Source organism: Doryrhamphus excisus, chromosome 18 (assembly GCF_030265055.1).
Source record: "Doryrhamphus excisus isolate RoL2022-K1 chromosome 18, RoL_Dexc_1.0, whole genome shotgun sequence".
Classification (NCBI taxonomy): Eukaryota; Metazoa; Chordata; class Actinopteri; order Syngnathiformes; family Syngnathidae; genus Doryrhamphus; species Doryrhamphus excisus.
In genome coordinates this window covers 8,576,083-8,597,990 of record NC_080483.1, presented here as the reverse complement: position 1 = coordinate 8,597,990, position 21,908 = coordinate 8,576,083, and the positions used below count along the sequence as shown (strand labels likewise).

At 41.0% G+C, this 21,908-nt stretch overlaps 1 protein-coding gene across 7 annotated transcripts in view; it reads right to left on the bottom strand.

The window, feature by feature from the left end:
- The window catches only part of atp2b2 (ATPase plasma membrane Ca2+ transporting 2), a 99,308-nt gene that overhangs the window by 13,031 nt on the left and 64,369 nt on the right, over positions 1–21,908 (bottom strand). For all 7 annotated transcript variants that reach the window (XM_058054534.1, XM_058054533.1, XM_058054535.1 and 4 more), the window contains 12 exons: positions 20,340–20,554; positions 20,027–20,269; positions 11,342–11,583; positions 9,410–9,644; positions 4,377–4,556; positions 4,197–4,284; positions 2,796–2,902; positions 2,231–2,422; positions 1,940–2,153; positions 1,655–1,866; positions 1,177–1,284; positions 918–1,100 (listed from right to left, as the gene is read on the bottom strand). In XM_058054534.1, coding sequence (XP_057910517.1) covers positions 918–1,100; positions 1,177–1,284; positions 1,655–1,866; positions 1,940–2,153; positions 2,231–2,422; positions 2,796–2,902; positions 4,197–4,284; positions 4,377–4,556; positions 9,410–9,644; positions 11,342–11,583; positions 20,027–20,269; positions 20,340–20,554 — 2,219 coding nt within the window. The remainder of the gene's footprint in view (positions 1–917; positions 1,101–1,176; positions 1,285–1,654; positions 1,867–1,939; positions 2,154–2,230; positions 2,423–2,795; positions 2,903–4,196; positions 4,285–4,376; positions 4,557–9,409; positions 9,645–11,341; positions 11,584–20,026; positions 20,270–20,339; positions 20,555–21,908) is intronic.

Below are 21,908 nucleotides of genomic sequence, written 5' to 3'. Positions count from 1 at the left end.
GCTGGGATAGGCTCCAGCATGCTCTCGTGAGGATAATCGGTACGGAAAATGGATGGATGGATAGTATTATTATACTGTATATTTCCGATTTAAGAAACAACTAAATTCATTCATTCATTTCCTACCGCTTATCCTCACGAGGGTCACAGGGGGTGCTGGAGCCTATCCCAGCTGTCTTCGGGCGAGAGAGGCAGGGTACACCCTGGACTGGTCGCCAGCCAATCACAGGGCACATATAGACAAACAACCATTCACACTCACATTCATACCTATGAACAATTTGGATTCGCTAATTAACCTAGCATGTTTTTGGAATGTGGGAGGAAAACTGGAGTAACCGGAGAAAACCCATGCATGCACAGGGAGAACATGCAAACTTCACATAGAGATGGTCGAGTGTGGAATTGAACTCGGGTGTCCTAGCTGTGAGCCCTGCACGCTAACCACTAGACTGCCGTGCAGCCTCAACAACTAAATTCCATACAAATTATACTTGGATGTGTTTCTACAATAATAATCAACTAGTATTTCTTCATATCGGCACTTTGCAAAAACTAATTAATGTATTTTATTTCATAGATGTATTTATATAGTAATTTTACATGTGGGACATGACCATCGTGATGTGACGCCTCACCCTGAACCGTCAGCGACACACATGGTGAGATGAAAGCATAGAATACACTTCAACAGTCAAATTGTCTCGAGTATATCACAGTGATAACGGTCTGCAGAGCTCAGAGTCCAAAGATGATCTTCCCGGACTTCACCCGGCTGATCGTATCGGTCCTCAGAACCAGCGAGCGCCTGTCTGTGGACTTAATTCATCTTGATTCATCAAATCAGGATCCAGCATCATTTCGCTTCTTAGGTGAATCCTACTTTTGCTGCATGCAAATAAAAACATAGAGTCCCACCTGAGTCTGAATGCGATTGAGTCCCCGGAACCAGAGAATCTGCCCTCTCCTGAGCTCCCTTTCAGCGTGATCGATCTCCTCGTTTTCTTCATTGAGGTCCTCCTCAGGTAACTCATCTTTTTGGCTGAGCTGGCCCGCCCTCCGCAGGAAGCGCAGCTTGCTGTTGGGTATTGTCGCCATCACCTAACAGGAGAAGGTGTTATGTCCAGTCCATGCAAATTGAATATGCAAAGCGAGTGTTCGTGTTTTTATGTGTTACCTGCCCCCAGAGGAGCTCCCCCATGCCAAGAAAAACACACCACATCCACTTCTCTATATCCAGAGGTTGGCAACTGAATGGTTTCCCTCCAAACTGAACAATGATTATCTAAACAACAAGAAAAGGACAAGTGATAATTTGTGGCTGACCTTTTGGCTTATTTGGAGTCATTCTGTTTATTTTTATTGTACAACTCTATGGATTAAGGGTGGCATGGCGGTCTAGTGGTTAGCGCGCAGACCTCACAGCTAGGAGACCAGGGTTCAATTCCACCCTCGGCCATCTCTGTGTGGAGTTTGCATGTTCTCCCCGTGCATGTGTGGGTTTTCTCCGGGTACTCCGGTTTCCTCCCACATTCCAAAAACATGCTAGGTTAATTGGTGACTCCAAATTGTCCATAGGTATGAATGTGAGTGTGAATGGTTGTGAGTCTACACGATGACATCTACTGCCCGAAAAATTATTATTAGCAGCGTACCTGTACGCCGAAAGTTCCCAAAACAATGGTGCAGAAGATGGGGTTCTTAAAGATGCCCTCAAAGACGTTTCGCTCTCCGTGTATCTTACGGGCATTGATCTCATTAAAGAGCTGCATCATGACAAAGGCGTTGAAGATGACGGTGTAGTGCTCCGATGGAGGTGCGTGGAGTGGCGCATTGCGGCCGCTATCAATATCAAAGATCTTCTCACCTGTTTAGGAGAACATTTAAAAAGTTCAAAGCCTGAAGTGATATAAAAACATATATAAAAGTAGAGTATGTACCGATGAAGAGAAGAATGAAGATGATGATGAGCTGATAGACTGCATGACCCAGAATGTTCTTGGTCATGGTGCTGGAGATGAGAGGCTTGTTGCGTCCGTAAGGCCTCCTCTTGAGCAAAGCCTCTGTCGGAGGCTCAGTGGCCAGAGCCAGGGAGGCGAACGTGTCCATGATCAGGTTGACCCATAACATCTGCACCGCCTTCAGCGGGGAATCCTGAAAGCAAACATATTCCATTTTGCAAATGTAATAACTATTATGGCTCCGGTGAGATCTCAGGTGCTCCCACTAACCTGTGTGACACACGCGCCGGTGAATGCCACAATGACGGCAACGACGTTGACGGTGAGCTGGAACTGAAGGAACTTGGATATGCTATCGTAGACGTTGCGGCCCCACATCACCGCTTTGACGATGCTGCTGAAGTTGTCATCAGTAAGGATGATGTCCGAAGCCTCCTTGGCCACATCAGTACCTGCGATACCCTGGAGAGAAACAACCTAGTGAAAACTGGGTCATCTTTCCTGATACTGCTTGGTTTGTCATCGGACAATTGTTGTTGGCTTTATCGTCCATAATGCTGTGGATGAGCTCATTTCAGGACAATGGCTACTCATCAGCATATTGTCAATATAACAAGATGGATTACAGAGACAATCATTGTTTGTAGTATGAGTAATCCACTGCAGTGATGGCATGTGTCCTATCTTCCACTAGGAGGAGCTCCTCATCTACACTGATGCCACCCCCGTATACTGCAAAGGTGAAGTATATATACTGTATCTGCAGATGTGGAGTGACATCCATCTCCTATGAAGGAGAAAGGAATACTTTGTAAGAAAAAAAACTGTTGGTTACCATGGCAAAGCCCACATCAGCTTTCTTCAGGGCCGGCCCATCATTGGTGCCATCGCCTGTCACAGCAACCACTTGTCTCTGCTCTACCATCGTGCTGTCAATAATGCCTGTAACACACATATAAATACATAACATCAAAATGTATAATACATATAAAATACAAATACATAACATCCAATATGTATGTGAATATGCAGACATATTTGGATATTATGCAGTACATAATTAATGTAGAGTGCTGTTTTTTCAAGTGTGTTACATTTTCTTATTAGGGTTTTTGAATGGGATTGTGTCCAACGAGTTCTACCTAGTAACAAGTCATTTAGATGCCACCATTTCTATTGATCTTTGGTTTGCGGTGTAATAAGTGTAGAAATGGAATAATCAATTACAAAATGCAAGTTTCCAACGTTCTGTGTTACAAACCGCTTCCCATAAATTAATGAAAAATGTAATTATGCTTCATATACATTAGACTCAAGAGCTAGTCACAGCATGGGACGTATTATTCTCCTGTGCATGGCAAGAATGTCTCTGTAGCAACACTGGGGATAGCTAACATTGCTTATAAGTTCACTTTTTGCACTTGATTATGTATCCCAAGTGGCAGTGCACAAAAGAAAAGGAAAGCCATCACCATGGAAGTGAAAATGAACATCATAAAAAGCTATGAGAGAGGACACAAACCTTCTCTTGCGACCATTTATGGATAAAGATTGAATGTTAATGAATACAGGGGTCATGGATTTAGTGAGATTTGGGAAGTTTTGAGCACCTGTATTTTATATATGTCAGATTTACCATATTCACCTGAATATATGATTATTTTTCCTGACAAAAAAGTCTGCAAAAGGATGGGCCGTCTTATATTTGGGGTCTAGAGATGTATATGTACATGTAAAGCAACATGTGGTGCCAAACAACGTTTTTTATTTTGTCTGAAAAATATTATCTCTGGGCTGCACGGCGGACTAGTGGTTAGCGTGCAGACCTCACAGCTAGGAGACCAGGGTTCAATTCCACCCTCGGCCGTCTCTGTGTGGAGTTTGCATGTTCTCCCTGTGCATGCGTGGGTTTTCTCCGGGTTTCCTCCCACATTCCAAAAACATGCTAGGTTAATTGGCGACTCCAAATTGTCCATAGGTATGAATGTGAGTGTGAATGGTTGTTTGTCTATATGTGCCCTGTGATTGGCTGGCGACCAGTCCAGGGTGTACCCTGCCTCTCATCTGAAGAGAGCTGGGATAGGCTACAGCACCCCCGCAACCCTCGTAAGGAAAAGCGGTAGGAAATGAAAGAATTAAATATTATCTCTAAAAACAGGGCTTAAAAAAGCATTAGATTTGAGTCAATACTATGCAGTACTGTAAAATTGGTTTGTATATTTGTTAGTAAACTCACCTTTGACCAGTGTATGTTTGTCTGTTGGGGACGATCTGGCTAAGACGCGAAGTTTTGGCCAAACTTTATCAATACGTTCCTGTTCCACCTGGAAACACAGGAAAAGATGAACACAAGAAGTGGTTATAATCTACAAACAATATCTTGTCTCCTATTCTTATGTGGCAGCGTCTACAGCACCTCTCCTTTCTCATTGCGGATCCTCCTGTTGAATTCTTTCCCGTCGATGCACAGGAAGTCCTCCCCGGGATGGATGATGCCACATTTGATGGCAATGGCCCTCGCCGTGTTTATGTTGTCCCCGGTCACCATTCGCACGGTGATGCCCGCACGCTGGCACTTCATAATGGCGTCTGGCACCTGCATAAAAACACAACAGATACTTTTGTCTACAGAACATCACATGTATTTAAAACATTACTTCAAATTGAGTCATAAGCCAAATAAACTAAACCTCTTCCTCATTAGCATACATTAGAGACACTATGTCATAATCTGGAATAGGAAATGTGACAAAAATGTAAACAAAGATGCAAGGTAATAGGTTTTGGAGGGGAGTGATTAAAGATGCGGCATTTTGTTAGCAACCCTATGTGACAAAGCAGACATGTAGGATTTGCCTCCACATGGTGATCAGTTTTGAAAGTCATTTATCAACAAATCCCAACGATGTATTTTTTGCAGAAATCGGCCAATATCGATTAGAGGTCGAACAATCGGCAGCCGGAGCATCCCTTCACTCCTGTCAACACATGTCTCAGTCTCCTTGTGATATCAAATGGGAGTTTTACTGCAATGATACAGCACAATAACAACAAGACAAGCATTGTGCAGTAACTCCCATGATGCACCATGGCTGCCTTGCGATATTACTTGGGAAACTACAGAGAAGAATATTGTGAATTATGCTGTCAGTCGTCATTATCAAGTCCTGTTACACAGATTTAATTTCACATTTCTTATTTGTCCTTCTAGACCAGGGGTCTCAAACACGCAGCCCGTGGGCCAAATGTGGCCCGCAGGACACTAGTTTGAGGCCCCCGCCTTGATATGAAAGTTTAATGTTAGTGCCACCCGCGCAAGTTTGATATGGATGCTGTATGGTATCATGTACCCAGAAAAAATTATTGCGTTTGATTAATGTTCATGTTAAAGGTTAAATAACTGTTAATAGTTATCCTCCCTATCCGTGTGGAAGTGGTAAGTTTTTGGCTAAACTTACCATTCTGGTAAGCATTCCGTCATGGACGTACCTAAAACTGGTTGAGTTGTTCGCATTTTTTTAGGAAGGCATTAAAGCACAGCATTGTATTAGTGGCTAAGCTAGTCCGTATAGCACATAATTAAATGTACAACAGCAGCTATCCTGCATTTCATCTTGCTCGGTGGATTTTTGACACATTTTGTCACAGACTTGAAGGTCCCACAGAACCCAGCATCCAGCATGCAGTGTACACAAAGCTCTCTGCTGTGTGATAACGAGATGTAGAACAGCAACGGAGTGATATTAGGTATGGAGATGGATGTACGTATGCTAGAAGCCAGCATGTCCTCTTCTTTGGCAAAGGTCAATGTGGGCGAGCAAGCGCTTTCCAAACCCACACATAAACAAACGTGTGCCGGTGCATTTATTCTCCACAGAGGCAGTGTAGAATATGCATATACAGTACGTTTGACTCCAGAGTCACTTGGGCATGTTCCACATACACTGTTTGCTTTCATCAGAGGAGTCAACCAGCGCAATATGCCAAATGAAATATCGGCAACATGTAAACATGAAGGATTGGAGTCGATAAAAGGGATGACATTTAGGGTACGTTCGCACTCGTATTTATGGAAGAAGAATTCTGGTGTGTTTGTTTTGCTAGTACGGTTCATTTGGTCAAATGTGAAGGGCATCATTCCGACAAACGGACCGAGAAAGCTTTAGAGATGGGTTTCAGTCAGTTTGAAGTGTAGTCATGTTGAATTGAGCTGAAATGTTATGGGTGTCCAAATTGCGGCCAGGCCCTTTTTTTGGCACGTGCCACATTCTAAAAATAACATTTAACAAAAAAACAGCAGTCATTTTAAGAATAAAATAAAAATATTAAGAGAAAAAAGTTGTAATCTAGCCTATAGTCCTGGGTGTACCTTGCCTCTCGCCCGAACACAGCTCGGATAGGCTCCAGCATGCCTGCGACCCTCGTGAGGATAAGCGGTATAGAAAATAATTGAATGTTGTACTCTTGTGAGAACAAGTTGCAATGACGAGAATGACATGATTTTTACATTTTTAAAAAAGGAAGTTTTTTTAAAGTTGGAATATTGTGATAAACCCCAAAGAAAGACAAAATAAAGTTGTAATTTTGAGGGTTTATAGGTTGGAGGAAAGTTATAAAAATGTGAGAATAACGTCAAAATTTTATGCAACTAAAGTCATAATATAATGAAGAGAAGGAAAAAATATATCTGAGACTGAACTTGGAATATTATAAGAATAATGTCATTTTAGTAGCATTTTCAATATTTGAAAAGAAAGCCCAGCAACAATAGGGGAAAAAAGCAAAGGCTCATGTTCAGTCTGCTTTTTCAAGTATATCACAAAGCTGAGATACAATTATTTCTTGAAATATGTATAACTAGCATATCTACATGTGTCATTTACAAAATATTACAGTGGCCCTTGCTTCCTTTCATTGTCCTTCTGTGGAAAAAGTTTGGACACCCCTGCACTGCACTGGCCAAAGACACAGAGCAGTGTTAAAATGACAGCAAACAGCAATCAGAAATGAAATCTGAAAGAGAAAATGGGTTGGAGCCAAAGGCACACCTGTGCAATAATCATGCTGTCTAATCATCCATCCATCAATTTTCTATACAGCTTATCGCTGGCGTGCTGGAACCTCTCCCAGCTCTCTTCCAGGGAGAGGCGGGGTACACCCCTGGACTGGCCGCCAGCCAATCACAGGGCACATATAGACAAACAACCATTCACACTCACATTCATACCTATGGACAATTTGGAGTCGCCAATTAACCTAGCATGTTTTTGGAATGTGGGAGGGAACCGGAGTACCCGGAAAAAACCCATGCACAGGGAGAACATGCAAACTCCACACAGAGATACCCAAGGGGGGAATCGAACCTGGGCGCTAACCACTTGTTCACCGTGCAGCCGCTTTCTAATCAGTATACTGATATCCCCAAACATATAAAGTGGATGGATTACCTCCACAACAGTACGCTCACTCCAGATTTAGACGGCTCTGTTTACAATATTTGAGAGAAGTAGGCGTTTTGTGTACATCAATAAAGTTTTTAGGTCTTCATTTCAGCTCGTGAAAAATGGGCTCCAACACAAATGTGTTATTTTGTTGAGTGCATGCTACAAAAGATGGCCAATCAATCTTTATGTATATGTTCTTTACTTTATGTATGTTCTTAAATGTGCAGCCTACGGTTCTATAACAAAAATAGACTAAGTGTACACCAAGTATCTTTTCTAAACTTTAACCCTAACCCCAAACCACAAGTGTGAACCATCAGTGAAGGAATTCAAATCATTTGCTGAACAAAGCAAAATTTCATCCTGTTACCAAGATATCAGGCTTCCAATTCCTACTTGACTTCTTTCTAGCCCCCGCCTCGAAAAAGTAACCAAGACGTTTATTAAAAGCACAACATGCTCTGCCAGAGGAGACAAAAGAAGGTATGGTGGCACATAACAAACCTCTCCTGTCTAAGCTACTCTTCTTTCATATTATTATTATTTCCTTCCTTTTTTAATTTATTGTGTTCTTCTAGGGCAGCCCTACAGGGCAGTAAAAAGTTGTGCATCCTTAAAAAAAAAAAAAACTCCCAAAACAAATTTACTGAAAAGAACCAAAAGCTAGAGGTGATAGTCAACCTACATTACAAAGAAAGGCTGAGGTAGAGAAAAGGAGTGTAAATAAAACACTGGACTCTTTGACAGTTTGTCAACAGCCCAACAGCTGTTCATAGCACGACTACAGATGCTCATAGGAGAGATTGGATGATTCTATTTATGAAAGTGGATTTGGAAAACAGCTTAAAATGGCTAAAATGGGTAAAATGGCTTTTTCCTAGAAAAGATTGCCGACCCCCCACTTTGGGAACCTAAGGCGTAGACCATTAAATATGTTCTAAATATAGTATGTCACAGACGCATAGATTCAATAATATCATTAAAATAGTACCAGATGCTAGTAATGGTAGCGAACCTTTCTGTTAATTGTAATACACATGCAATATGATTAAAACACAACCATGGTTTCATTCTTTAGGAGTTCCTCTGTAAGTAGAATTGACCCTGGATAGGATTTACGACCGCGTTTTTAAGACCACTGACTGAAATTTCACCAAAGAACGCTTTGGAAGGGTGACTTTCTGCAACAAGTAGAAACGACATCATACTGTTTTCGGGAAAATGTTTTTTGAACAATTTGTTCAAGAATATATGCAACAACACAATGCAGCTTCCTGTTTAACATGAAAAGGCAGAATTACATTTTAAAAATATTCCCAAAAATTGTCCCTTTTTTCCCCGAAAATTGTCCCTTATAACCCCGTTTTACGGTACATCTTATGTCTAGCACCTTGCTTTTGTTGTACAATTTCAAGACACAAACCAACACGCTGTCAAAAGAAGATGAAGTGTAACCATGGTAACCGTGCTAGCATTGTGTGTAGTTACTATAAGCATGAAAGAAGAAGATACCTGAAAGGTTTTATGCAATGTTTTCTACAACAAGGAAAGTCGTCTCGGTACAGGGTAAAAAATGCTTGTATCAGTCACATAAAGAAACTACAACAATGGAGGAGATTGTGTGGGCAAAAAATGGAGCGTTGCAGTAAAGTATAGACCGTGGCGTATAATAAAGGAGTGTGTAAGATAAGCTAACTTTAGCATGTTTGTTTGTCATTTGTAGAAATGTACTGTATACTGAAATGCTACAGTGTTACGGAACCCCGGTGGACCATGTACTAGAAATAGTACCTGCTAATCAATAGAGTCATGCGCTAACTAAGTACTTTAAAGCGGGGGGGATACAACTGAAGTCATCAAATGTGGTTCCTGGTGTAAGTACAAGTACAAAGCAAAGCCATTTTCTGTCTGTTCAAGTTTACTTCACTTTTTTTGTCAAAGTATCTAAAGTGTGAAACCACACACGACTTTTTGAACCCCAAAACAAGCCACATTACTGTCCTACCTCGGGCCGGACAGGGTCTTCAATCCCGACGATGGAAATGGCAGTGAGGTCGCTGAGGATGTTGTTTTCGTCATCCCAGATTGGCTCGGGGTCGCTGGGGAAGTCGCGGTATGCCACACAGATGGTCCTCAAACCGTCGCAGGCCATGGGTTCGATCACCTTCTTCACCATCTCATCCTTGTCCCGGGGACGGAAAAGCCTGGGCTCACCCACCTCGTTCAGGATGTGGTTGCATCTGTCAGAGGTGGATGAACATACCATCAATGCTCTCATTATGATGATTATGGTGATTTCTAAAATCACAAATACTTAAACTTGCTGATATAGTTCATCTTCAAACAGCTAAAATAATGCATAAAAATGGCCTAAAAATGTCATCCAATACTTTTCTACAAGAGAGGAGAAATATGATCTCAGGGAAGAACTACATGTGAAACACTTATATGCTAGGACTACGTTAAAAAGCCATAGCATTTCAGTATGTGGAATCAAACTATGGAATGGATTGAGTAAGGACCTCAAACAATGCACAACGATGAGCCAATTCAAGAAACAATACAAGCAGTTGATGTTTGCTGGATGAAGGATGAAGAGTCTTGAACCAGTCATGATGTGCTATACGTATACATATATCACTATATTGACACTTACTATGGTACACATTATGTCATTGGATGGTCATATCACCTTGTACTTCTTTTATTTAAAAAAACAAACAAACAAACAAAAACCTTACACTGTATTATGGAAAGCAGGAAGTGAACAAATGTAACAGTTACTGATTGTAAAAGTACCAGATGGAGGGGTAGGATTTAATAAGCTTTGCTTCTTCCTACTCCTTTGGACATGTGGAACTGTGAACTGATTATGTGATGCATTCAATTGTAATCTGATGCATCTTCAAATGAAATAAAACCATTACCATTACCATTATATCTGTCTGTATTCATCTAAAGCACAAAGACAGTGTTATCTGGAGTGTTTCCAAAATGTGAAAACTTTTTTTTTACTTTAACAATCATCTGGAGGGGGAAAAATGTAAAGGAAAATGTAACCCTTGTTTTATTAACTTACAACACAGCAGCAATAGAACCAATGTTGTAAAGAAGCACACTGTTGAGTCAGCTTTAACTCCACTGATGAGCAACAGTACAACACGTGTCATTAACAAGGTTCACACAAACAGCTGAATAACAACATTTTACAACTATTACTATATTTTTACAGTATCAGGACTACAGGCATTCGTCTCCATTCATGTACTCACCGCAGCTTCGACAAGCTAAATTAAAAAGCAGCCTGGCAACATGAACTGTATTTGTATAAATGTATTAACCCAATGAAAAAAGCATGGGCGCTACATCATAGACTCAATAAAACAAACAATTCACTTGCTCAGCCTGCAAGGTTCACTGACTCACGGGTGCTTGATGAAGACTCCATTGTCTCTGCTCGTGTCACTTTGTGACAAGTGACTCGAGTGAATCAAGTAACCAAATCACTTCAGTGAGTAACTCATAATAACTTGAGTCAGTTTCTCATATCCTACATCAGATACTCTTCCCACCATCTTGTGGAGTTAATAAAAATATATTTTTTAAGTTAAAATTAAGGGCTTAAGTTATTTGCTTAGGACTATACATTCTGCACCTATCGTGTAACTTGATGGTTAATTGAACAGAGGTGTTAAATGGTGCATTTACAGTACGGTAGAAGAAATGTGTTTGTTTGGTAGAATATATATTTGTTGTAACAATGCTTCTTTAAATAAATATTATACTATTGGAAATCCTAGATGGTGTCCAGTTGGTAAGAAAGACATTGTTTGGACTATTTTTTTTAGCTTTGAACTAAGCATCATGCCAAAGCAGTGTTGTACCAACGTGTTGTATGGTTCTGCCACCGTAAAATAACTTGTACTATTTTACGTACTTTTTGAGAACAATCTCTGACGCTCCCTTGCTGTACATGCGGAAGCTCCCGTCGGGTAGTTTGACGACGGTGCTCATGGATTTCCTGACGGAGTTGAAAGTGTACACTTTGTAGAGCTTCTCCTCCGGGATCTGGTTCCTTATTGGCTGATAATCTCGCTTCAGGTCCAACACCAATCCCAGCAGGCCGCACTCCGTCTTGTTGCCGACCTGTTTTGGCAGACCGCATTCCTTATCTGGCGGCTGGGGAGACACAGAAGAGAATGATTTAATGGAGTATTTTTAGCCAGAATACAGCAACTATGCAATAACCAAAATACTAAAATTAAGATGAATAGTTCATTATTTCTCAGCGCATGGTGACCAAATTAAAGATTTGTGTTATCACACTAGTGTCACGTTGGTCCAACATTTAGCTGTCCCACTCGCAGAAAAGAAGGAACAAAGACTGTCTTTTTAAAAATATATATGTTCCATTTCAGCTGGTGCCCACGTACAAGTCTCATTAACGTCAATATCACACACAAGCAAGCAAGCTTTTCCCACACATCTGCTCGTCTCATGCAGACAGCAGCTTAAATAGCAAAGGCTACAGGCAGTAATAAAGACATATCAATAGCTTACTGCTAACTACTAACTAATTTTTTTTGCCCCCTTCCTGGTTTCTTATTTTTGTGCAATATTTTTCAATGCAATTTAAAATGAAACCACGGTGCCCACCTAAACCTAATACTGTAGGGGCCTTGGGCCCGCCTCAGTAGCAACAACTGCAATCAAGCATTCGCGATAACTTGGAATTAGTTTCTTTCAGCGCTGTGGAGGAATTTTGGTCCACTCATCTTTGCAGAATTGTTGTAATTCCGCCACATTGGAGAGTTTTCGAGCATGAAGCGTCCTTTTAAGGTCATGCTACAGCATCTCAGTAAGATTCAGGTCAGGACTTTGACTAGGACACTCCAAAGTCTTCATTTGGTTTTTCTTCAGCTATTCAGAGGTGGACTTGCTGGTGTGTTTTGGATCATTGTCCAGCTGCAGAACTCCCCTTAAAAAAAGATTAATATAAAAACTGCATTGTTTAAATGTGTCGTCATTGACTAATATTTAAATTACTTTGATGATCTGAAAGACTTTTCCACAGGACTGTAAATGTGATATGTGTGTGATATAAATAATCATACATGTTTAAAGCTGAATCGTGATTGCAGCAAAAACGTCGGCACTGGTAAAAAAAAAAAACAGTACTAGTACATAAAAGCTAACCATTCCCGGTAGCACATTCATGTCTAAAACCTTGTGACTGGCTTCCAATTGAAATAAGTGGATGACTCTCATCATTTGAATTTTGGAACAGAAGTGAGCAATCCGCCTCCACAAAGAGCAACTCAATATTTGGACTTTGGGGAGGAATAGAGATGAATGTTGATTCATTTTTGGTGCAGGGATTTATTTACATGGCCCGCTGCCGCTGCCGCGAGATGAGTTCCAGCTGCTGGAGAGGAAAATGGGGAATAAAATGTCATCAATTATTAAAACCCAATCAGCGCTGGCCTATGTTCACCTAGTAGTAATTGGACTGCTTCATGTTTAGCTGTGTGTCGGCAGTGTAAAGTTAAAGAAAAACTAGACAACAAGAAAACAAATGAAGGCTCTCTGCTAATGACCTGTAATTACATCAGTGAGACGCTGTCTGTCTTTGGCTAATGAACGGATGGAGCAAATGTCCTCATCCGTGCTGTCTGCTTTAAATCAGTTAGCTGTGGACTACTTGGGTCTTTCTAAACGTTAAATTAGAAATGCATGGTTTTAAATGGCCATGCATTTTCATGGCCATTTTCATTATGATACTGTGTTACCAATCAAGTTACAACAGGGTCACTATGATTGTTTTAGAATGTAATGAGTTCATCAAAATTGAGGATATAGCCACCATTTCTAACCCATGTTTTAATTTCTGGGAAATTAATTAATTTTAATGTGATCCACACCTATTATTCACTGGTATACCCCGGTTTTCCATAATATATACATGTGAAGATAATAGTCATCCAACGGTAATGGTAATGGTTTCATTTATTTGAACATGCATTCAAGTTACATTGGAATACATCACTAAATACAATTTGCAATTCCACATGTCCAAAAGGAGCAGGAAGAAGCAAAGCTTATTTAATCCTACCCCCCATCCGTTTGACATCAATTGTGAACACAAGCTTCTTCTTTCTCTTTGGGCTTTTCCCTTCAGGGGTCGCAACAGCAAATCAATCTCCTCCATCCAACTCTTCTGCATCTGTCTTCTCTCACACCAACTACCCTCATGTCCTCCTTCACTACATCCATAAACCTCCTCTTTGGTCTTCCTCTACGCCTCCTACCTGGCAACATCCTTCTACCAATACATATATTCACTATCTCTCCTCTGGACATGTCCCAAACATCTCAGTCTGGCCTCTCTGACTTAATCTCCAAGGCCTCTAACATGTAATGTCCCTCTGATGTACTCCTTCCTGATCCTATCCATCCTGGTCACTCCCAATGAGAACCTCAGCATCCTCATTTCTGCTACCTCCAGTTCTGCTTCTGTACTTTTCCTTAGTGGCACTGTCTCTAGACCAAACAACATGGCTGGTCTCACCACAGTTTTGTATACCTTTCCTTTCATTTTAGCTGAAACTCTTCTATCACACATCACGCCTGATACTTATCTCCACCCGTTCCATCCTGCCTGCACACGCTTCTTCACCTCCTTTTCACAATCTGTTGACCCCAAGTACTTAAAAATTCTCCACCTTCTGTATCTCTTCTCCCTGTAACCTCACTCTTCCACTTGGGTCCCTTTCATTCACACACTGTCTTACTGCGGCGAATCGTGTAGAAAATGGATTGGATGTAAATGTGAAGATGTTTGTATATTTTTTATATTATATAAAGAACTACACAAAAACTCAATAATTTGTGAAAAAGTAGAGATTCCATTAAATATTTTTTTCCAGTCAAGGATTTTTTTTAACGTTTTCTTTTTATTCCCTAAGCGGAAATCCCACAAAATTGCTGCAAAAACCCACCTTTGAATTCCACATTCTATAGAACCCAGTCAAGGAACCGGTGCGCTTTCATGCAGCAACAAGGAATCCCGAAGTCAGACAACTTTGTTCTGTGACGTCTAGCAACAACAATTGCTTTCAACACAACAGGCAGGAAATGGCTTTTCCGGTGTGAAACACGCTGAGGTTTACTTCCTTCGTCGGGGCGCAGAGATTCCTACAATGGCATGGCTTAGCTAAGCGTTGCCATGTTTTTGAGCTCAGTCGGGCCGAGGACCAGCTGCCCTCTCCCTGGTCTTTGGGTGTCCCCGCGGGCAAGGACATATGCCAGAGGGAGAGCTGGCATCCTCGCTTCCTATTCTACCTGGGGCTCTCCTTAATCCACACCTCCTGTTCCTTCTATTTTTTCTTCCCGGTCCTCTGTGTCCCTCCCCACTCTTTTGTATTTATCTTTCCGTATTCCCAATCCTCTTCAATGACCTTCTTCTCCACCATGCTATCAGTTTCTCCTCAATAAGTGCTCCGCCCCCTTTTTTTCTCCAGCGTCCCCTCTTATGGATGAGACGCTAGCACTCCACATGAGCTGTAGCAGCCAACTGGGCTGGAGCCTGGAGGTGTGCTGGAGGGCATGAAGGCGCTCAGTCCACGATGAGGACACTTGTCACACAAGCACGGTCTAACCTCCTCTCCTCCTATATCCCTTCGATCGTATATTCGTACTGCATAATTCCTCCATTTTGCTCTACTTCCCACATGTCTTGCCCCCACTTGTCCCAACTCTTTGTCAGTAACCATAAATGGTAACCTACATAAAATGGCAATTATAAATAGACGCTCACTATGAGGTAATAGAAACTTATCATTTAGAAAAACAAAAGAATAATAATGAAAAAATGGATAAAGAAAAAAAGATAAATGATGATTATAGTAAATTATTAAATTTGCTGTGTAACTGCACATTTTGTTGTATACATATTCCTGTAGTGGTTTATTAATGTATAAAAATGGAATTTAAATGTATTGAGTAAATGTGGAAAAGCATATTAATGAGTGTAGAACAAGGGTGCCCATTATGGAGATTGTGAGCTACCGCTCAATCATGAAAGCAGTTTGGGTCGACTGCATAAATGTCACTTTGTAGATATCATATGACACCAGTCAGCTGACATTAAGCTCCCCGTCTGATTCGCTGTTGCTCCCCCGTGGCTAAGATGAAGCGGTGAACAGAGCTAAACATGGATAATCTTAATTACTTAGATTACGGTTAAACTAACTAAAAAATTATTTGTTCACTTTTAGCGAATCGTTATGTATTTTTAATCATGTTTATCATCAAGTAATGTAAAATCTTGTCAGGTCTCGTTCTTGTTGACCCAATCCCGTGTATCGTATAGTTTCATCTTATTTATCTCAACTTATTTAAGTGTCAACTACTGTATTGTCACAAACAATATTGGTATTTCACTTAATAAGTAGCATCATTGTAGCCGTTCTGTGCTGTGTAAAGGGTTAAACCTCAAGATCCAAACATTTGACCAAAAATAACCTCCCTCCTGATGCATCTGAGAGATAAGTGGAATCACAAATTGCTATAAATATCACTGAGTATAAAAAGGCAGTACAATCCCTGCGGGCCAATCAGAGTATGCCTATTTTCCCCCCCTTCTATGGTGGAATATCTGGACTGGCCCAATTTGATGAAGATGTCTGCTTACTTTCCTTCAGGCCTAACTGATTATGGTGAAACAAACCATGGATAACTCATAATAATGGCTTCCGTATCATCATTGTGCAGATTAGGAATTCTATTAAGCACGGAGAGCCTCACATTTGGCCCACGACTACAATGAGTGGCAGCAGTTTATTGCAGCAACACGCTCGACAATAGCGTGAAATTTACGGTGGCGTGTGCGAGGGAAGCTTTGGAAGTGTCACTGGAATGTAACCATGAATGTTGTCTTCATTCCCACCTTGGTTTACCACTATGATGGCGTAGCTTTCATGAACTAGCATTTTTTGTTTACTTTGTATTCTGTCATGTGGTATATTTACCGTATAAGAAGCACATTTGTATTGTATGAAATGCGCGCACACACACAGTTCAGTTCCAAATGTTCATTCATTCATTCATTTTCTACCGCTTATCCTCACAAGGATCGTGGGGGTTGCTGGAGCCTATCCCAGCTGTCTTTGGGTGAGAGGCGGGGTACACCCTGGACTGGTTGGCAGCCAATCACAGCAGTTCCAAATGTGATAATTGTAAATATAAATGTACAACAACCATTGTTTGTGTTGTTGTTGAGATATTTTGGCTAAATATTCATTCATTCATTCATTTTTTATACTGCTTAGCCTCACGAGGGCCGCGGCCATGCTGGAGCCTATCCCAGCTGTCTCCAGGCAAGAGGCGGGGTACACCCTGGACCTGTCGCCAGCCAATCACAGGGCACATATAGACAAACAAGCATTCACACTCACATTCATACCTATGGACAATTTGGAGTCGCCAATTAACCTAGCATGTTTTTGGAATGTGGGAGGAAACCGGAGTACCCGGAGAAAACCCAAGCATGCACGGGGAAAACATGCAAACTGCCTAAGCGCTAACCACTCGTCCACCGTGCTAAATATATATGGCTAAATTTGTGTCAGCTTTTCACACAGAGCTGTTTTTCCCTTATTTGTGTTGTGAACTGATAAAGTATTTTTCTGAAACTTATGAATGAAGAATGGAAAAAAGGTAGAAAGAAAGTTGAATTTGACTATAAGTTTACAAGCATGTGTTAAGTACACTCAACTCACTTGAAGTCTACCACTGAATCACATGAGGTTCAAATCCACGTAGAACAAGAGCAAGGTAGAATTCTATTTGAAACCATAGCCTTTACATTTTACACACACTTCCTGGCTGTGGGCTTTTGTGACTGTGTACTGTACACAAAGTGAATTCCTCCCTGTGGATGATACGTCTGCACCGGAGAGTAAGTCTATGTTGCCGGAGGAAGCAGGCGGCGTGCTAGTGGCTGGATTATGAAGACTAGGAGCTCAAAGAAGGGATAGGAGTATCAAAGCTTGCCTCCTTGCTGCCTTTGCGCTGCTCGATGATGGCCTTCAAAGACTTTCACAGCCATCTTGGCAATCCCACAGGATTGGTCTCTTATATAAGAACACAGGGATTGGAGGGGGGGCGATTGAGCAAAATATTCCTCTCAAATGTCCCCTACTTTTTTCCCCGTATACATCTCTCTATAGACAAACTTGCCTCCTTAATTGCATCCTTCGCTATGCGCCTCTTCGGCCTCATTCAAGAGCTCCTAAAGAATAAATGCATTCTTATTTATGCATGTATGTGTGTTTATGCATTCATGAGCTAAAATCCATGTAGGGCAATTTTCGCCCCTGCATCTCATTCATACATGCATCTCAGTGATGGTGCATCCGAGCCAATCAGAATACCTTAAAATGGGAGCTCATATCTTTTCATCAACCAAAGCAGATTTGGTCATTTATTGAAGAGGAAAAGCTGCATTGATCCTTAGCAGACATTGACGTACAAGAGTGTTCTGTAATGCTGCCGAGTGTGCCTCCACAGCTTGTATTTTATGAGGCTACAAAATCTTCGGCATATATCAATATATTTTACTCTATTCAGTATTTTACTCAGCCTTGGGAAGAAATGAGCATGACATAATTAAAAAAAATGATGAAAGAGCAAAATCTACGGTGTGCATTGCTGTCAAGTGAGATTCAATATGGCATCGTAAGAATAATTTATAGATGTAGTTGGGTTCTTTCTTTAGTGGGGGAGCAGCATAACGTGTTGGAACTGCTCTATATGGAAAGTTACCTGATATATTAGATGTTATTCAGTTTTTTTCTATTGTGTTTATTGTGATGTTAATTATTTTATCATAAAAACTGTTGCATGTCATTAAATACAATCAATATCATAATTCAAAGTTAGCTAGACATTTGAGTTGGCCAACATATTCACAATATAAAGTAGATTTTTTTTACTGCTTGACATTATATCTTGTTTTACTCACTTTGCACTTTGTGCTGAACGCAATTTTTTTGCAGAATTTCAGTCAAAAGTTTGGCCTTTTCTTTATTTTTCTAATGCTGCTGCACCTTTCTTTGCATGGGTTGAAGAACATAAAGGAGTGTCTACAAAATACTCAGTCTGTACATGGCTTTGATCCGTGCTCATTTTAAAGGGATAACATCATCATCCCATCCATCTCCGCGTCCACATGTTCTAGTTCTCAAAACACACAGGTTGAGTATTCCACAGACAACATCCGAATGCAGCATCTCCTGCACTTAGACAGATTGCAGTCTGCTACACTCCTGAATATTAGATTAGAGCAAATTACACATGCGCTCTCAGGGTGACAAATTAAGTGAATGCCTCCTGAATTGAAAGCGGCAAGCCAAGGACACTGGCTGCTGGCCTGCGTCTCAGCGTGAGAGTCTTCCTATTCCATCAGATGATTTCATTTCACATGCAAGGAGGAGGGAGGGGAAAAAAAAGAATCAGTGCAGTTCACTCACGATATTCGTTTAATCAAGTCTTAACTAAAGAGGCTTTGGTAAAAGACTTCTTAAATGCTACTAACAGGGGTCACGTCCCAACTGGAGTAATAAAAGGCAAGATTATGTTATGAAAATGACCTCATATAGTACTGTAGTACTACTTGCTGTATATTCTAGTCTAGTATCGAATCTCCACTAATGTCTTCTGAGTGGATTTCCACAAAAAAAATACTACAATTCATAGACAACACCGCTGCTACAACACATCCCATTTGTTACCAAACAGGGAATGCTCTACACTTATGACATCATAATGTATCTGATGTTGTGGATTATTTGGAGTCTTATTTGGATCCTGGATCATGGTTCATCGCATCAGCAATAATGTCCGGCCCGTGCTCACCTCCAAAACAGTGTTGGTGAACCGTGCCGAATCAAAGTGCAAAGCAAATCAAAGCAAATTCAGCATTTGGATAACATGAAGATGATATGATGCAAAATCAGTAATACATCGAATAGAATGGAGCACAAATTTGCACCAACTTTAAGCATTTTTAAATCATCATTTTCTTCAAACTTCACGCAGAGATGCCAAGCAGAGAATGAAACCTGATCTCATGCCTTTGTGGCCTACATGCTAACCACTTGTCTACCGTGCTATGTCACTAGTAAATACATTCATTCATTCATTCATTTTCTACCGCTTATCCTCACGAGGGGCATGGAGGTGCTGGAGCCTATCCCAGCTGTCTTAGGGCGAGAGGCGGTGTACACCCTGGACTGGTCGCCATCCAATCACAGGGCACATATAGACAAACAACCATTCACACTCACATTCTATGGACAATTTGGAGTCGCCAATTAACCTAGCATGTTTTTGGAATGTGGGAGGAAACTGGAGTACCCAGAGAAAAACCACGCATGTACGAGGAGAACATGCAAACTTCACAGAGAAATGTCAGAAGGTAGAATCGAACTTGGGTCTCCTAGCTGTGAGGCCTGAGCGTTAACCACTTGGTCGCCGTGCAATAAATACAGTATATGAATAATAGCACCAAATCTCATGGTGGAATATAGAAATACTGCATTCAAGGAAAACATGTAGTCACCAGTATCTTCGAGGTGTAGGCGCTGTTGATGGAGATGGAGTTGACGAGCAGGTCCAGTGATTTAGGCGGTAGGACCCCCGGCTCGGGGATCTCCTTGTAGTGCACGTCTGCAACATAACACTGCACGGCTGTCATGCGGTTGGTGGTGAGCGTGCCCGTCTTGTCTGAGCAGATGGCGGTGGCATTGCCCATCGTTTCGCATGCATCCAGGTGGCGAACCAAGTTGTTGTCTTTCATCATTTTCTGTTTAAAGAAGAAGTAAGTAGGAGTCATCTCAATAAATACTAATGGTGTAATATTGCAGTATCATCACCTTGACGGAGTAGGCCAGGGAGATGGTGACAGCCAGTGGTAAACCCTCAGGCACGGCCACCACCAGCACGGTGACACCGATGATGAAGAACTTGACAAAGTACTGGATGTAGATGGGAGTGCACTCGGGTAGCCAAGGACGCTTCTGGACGATGAAGGCATCAATGACGAAGTACAAGACCAGGATGATGACCGTGATGGCCGACATGAGCAACCCTGGAAGAACAACATGGTGTTAGTCTTACAAAGAGACTCAATCAACTTCATGTCAGCTATACGGACTAAAGTAGTCATTCTCAACTTGCGGGTCGCAACCCAAAAGTGGATCGCAGGCAAAGTTTCTGTGAGGTACTTTTTTTTTTTTTACTTTAACGATAATTTGGAGGGCATGAAAAAGTGGAAAGTAAAACTCTTTGCCCAGATGGTAATTTAAAGTATATAACGAGTATTTTGCTGCAACACAACAGCAACAAAACCAATGTTGTAATGGCTTTAGTGGCAGTAGGTGTAGTAGTAGTTGTAGTGGCTTTTACACCACTATGTACATCTGTGTAATACTTGCTTTTATAGTCAGTATAGTTACTCCAGACCCCATTCACTGTGCAATATCTGATCAACCTCCATGTGCAATATTAAGGGCTCTAAATGCAATATACTAAGTTCTATGTGAAGTATTTCCATAATGCCTCATATTAACTCACTAGCAAGATCCCAGTGTATAGACTGGTCATATATCTCATCTCGTTTCATATTATCTACATACTGTATTGTATATAACTCTGGGAAAAACTGTTGATTTTGTTAATACTTGGGTTGTTTATATTGTTCATTTTTCTATATTGTGTATTTTGTACTGCTTAACTGATTCTGTACTCTTGCTGCTGTGCAATACAAATTTCCCCACTGAGGGATGAATAAAGGCATATCTTATCTTATCTTATCTTTAAGGAACATTAATACCACCCATGAGTTCATTGAAAACAACAGTACAGGAGCATAACTGACATTTAGGTACAAGGTGAGGATTTACTTTGTACTTCCAACGACTACTGCTACCTTCTGGAGTTCATAAAAAATACATTAAGAGGTTGTGTAGAGCCACACACGTTAATGCCAATGTTTTTAAATAATTACAGAACTCTGCGGTTATTTGCTGTATGAACCACACGCCTGGCAAATATTGCCGACTCAATTAAAGTGAAAATCCACTGCATCTTGTCAACATTGTTGGGACAACAGTGTCAAAAATAACAGCTTTTAATCTAAGCAATGACTATTTCAAATGTTTTTGAGGAATGTAAGTACTAAGTATAGATAGTAACTTGCCCGACACTGCTGGTGACTAAGAGCAAGTACACTAAAGAGTAAATATAGAGTACAATCATTCAAACGTGGCTTAGGAGTCAGTGCATCAGGTCAGCAAGTTCTTTAATCAGTCTTTGTGTTTGGCTTAAATAGAGATGGCAAATGTGAGCAATTCCCTCAGCTGGAAATATTGATATTTCTTTCATAAAGCAGTTCTTTGGGGGGGGAGATGAAGGTTTTTTGTGTGGGGAAACTGAGAGAGAAG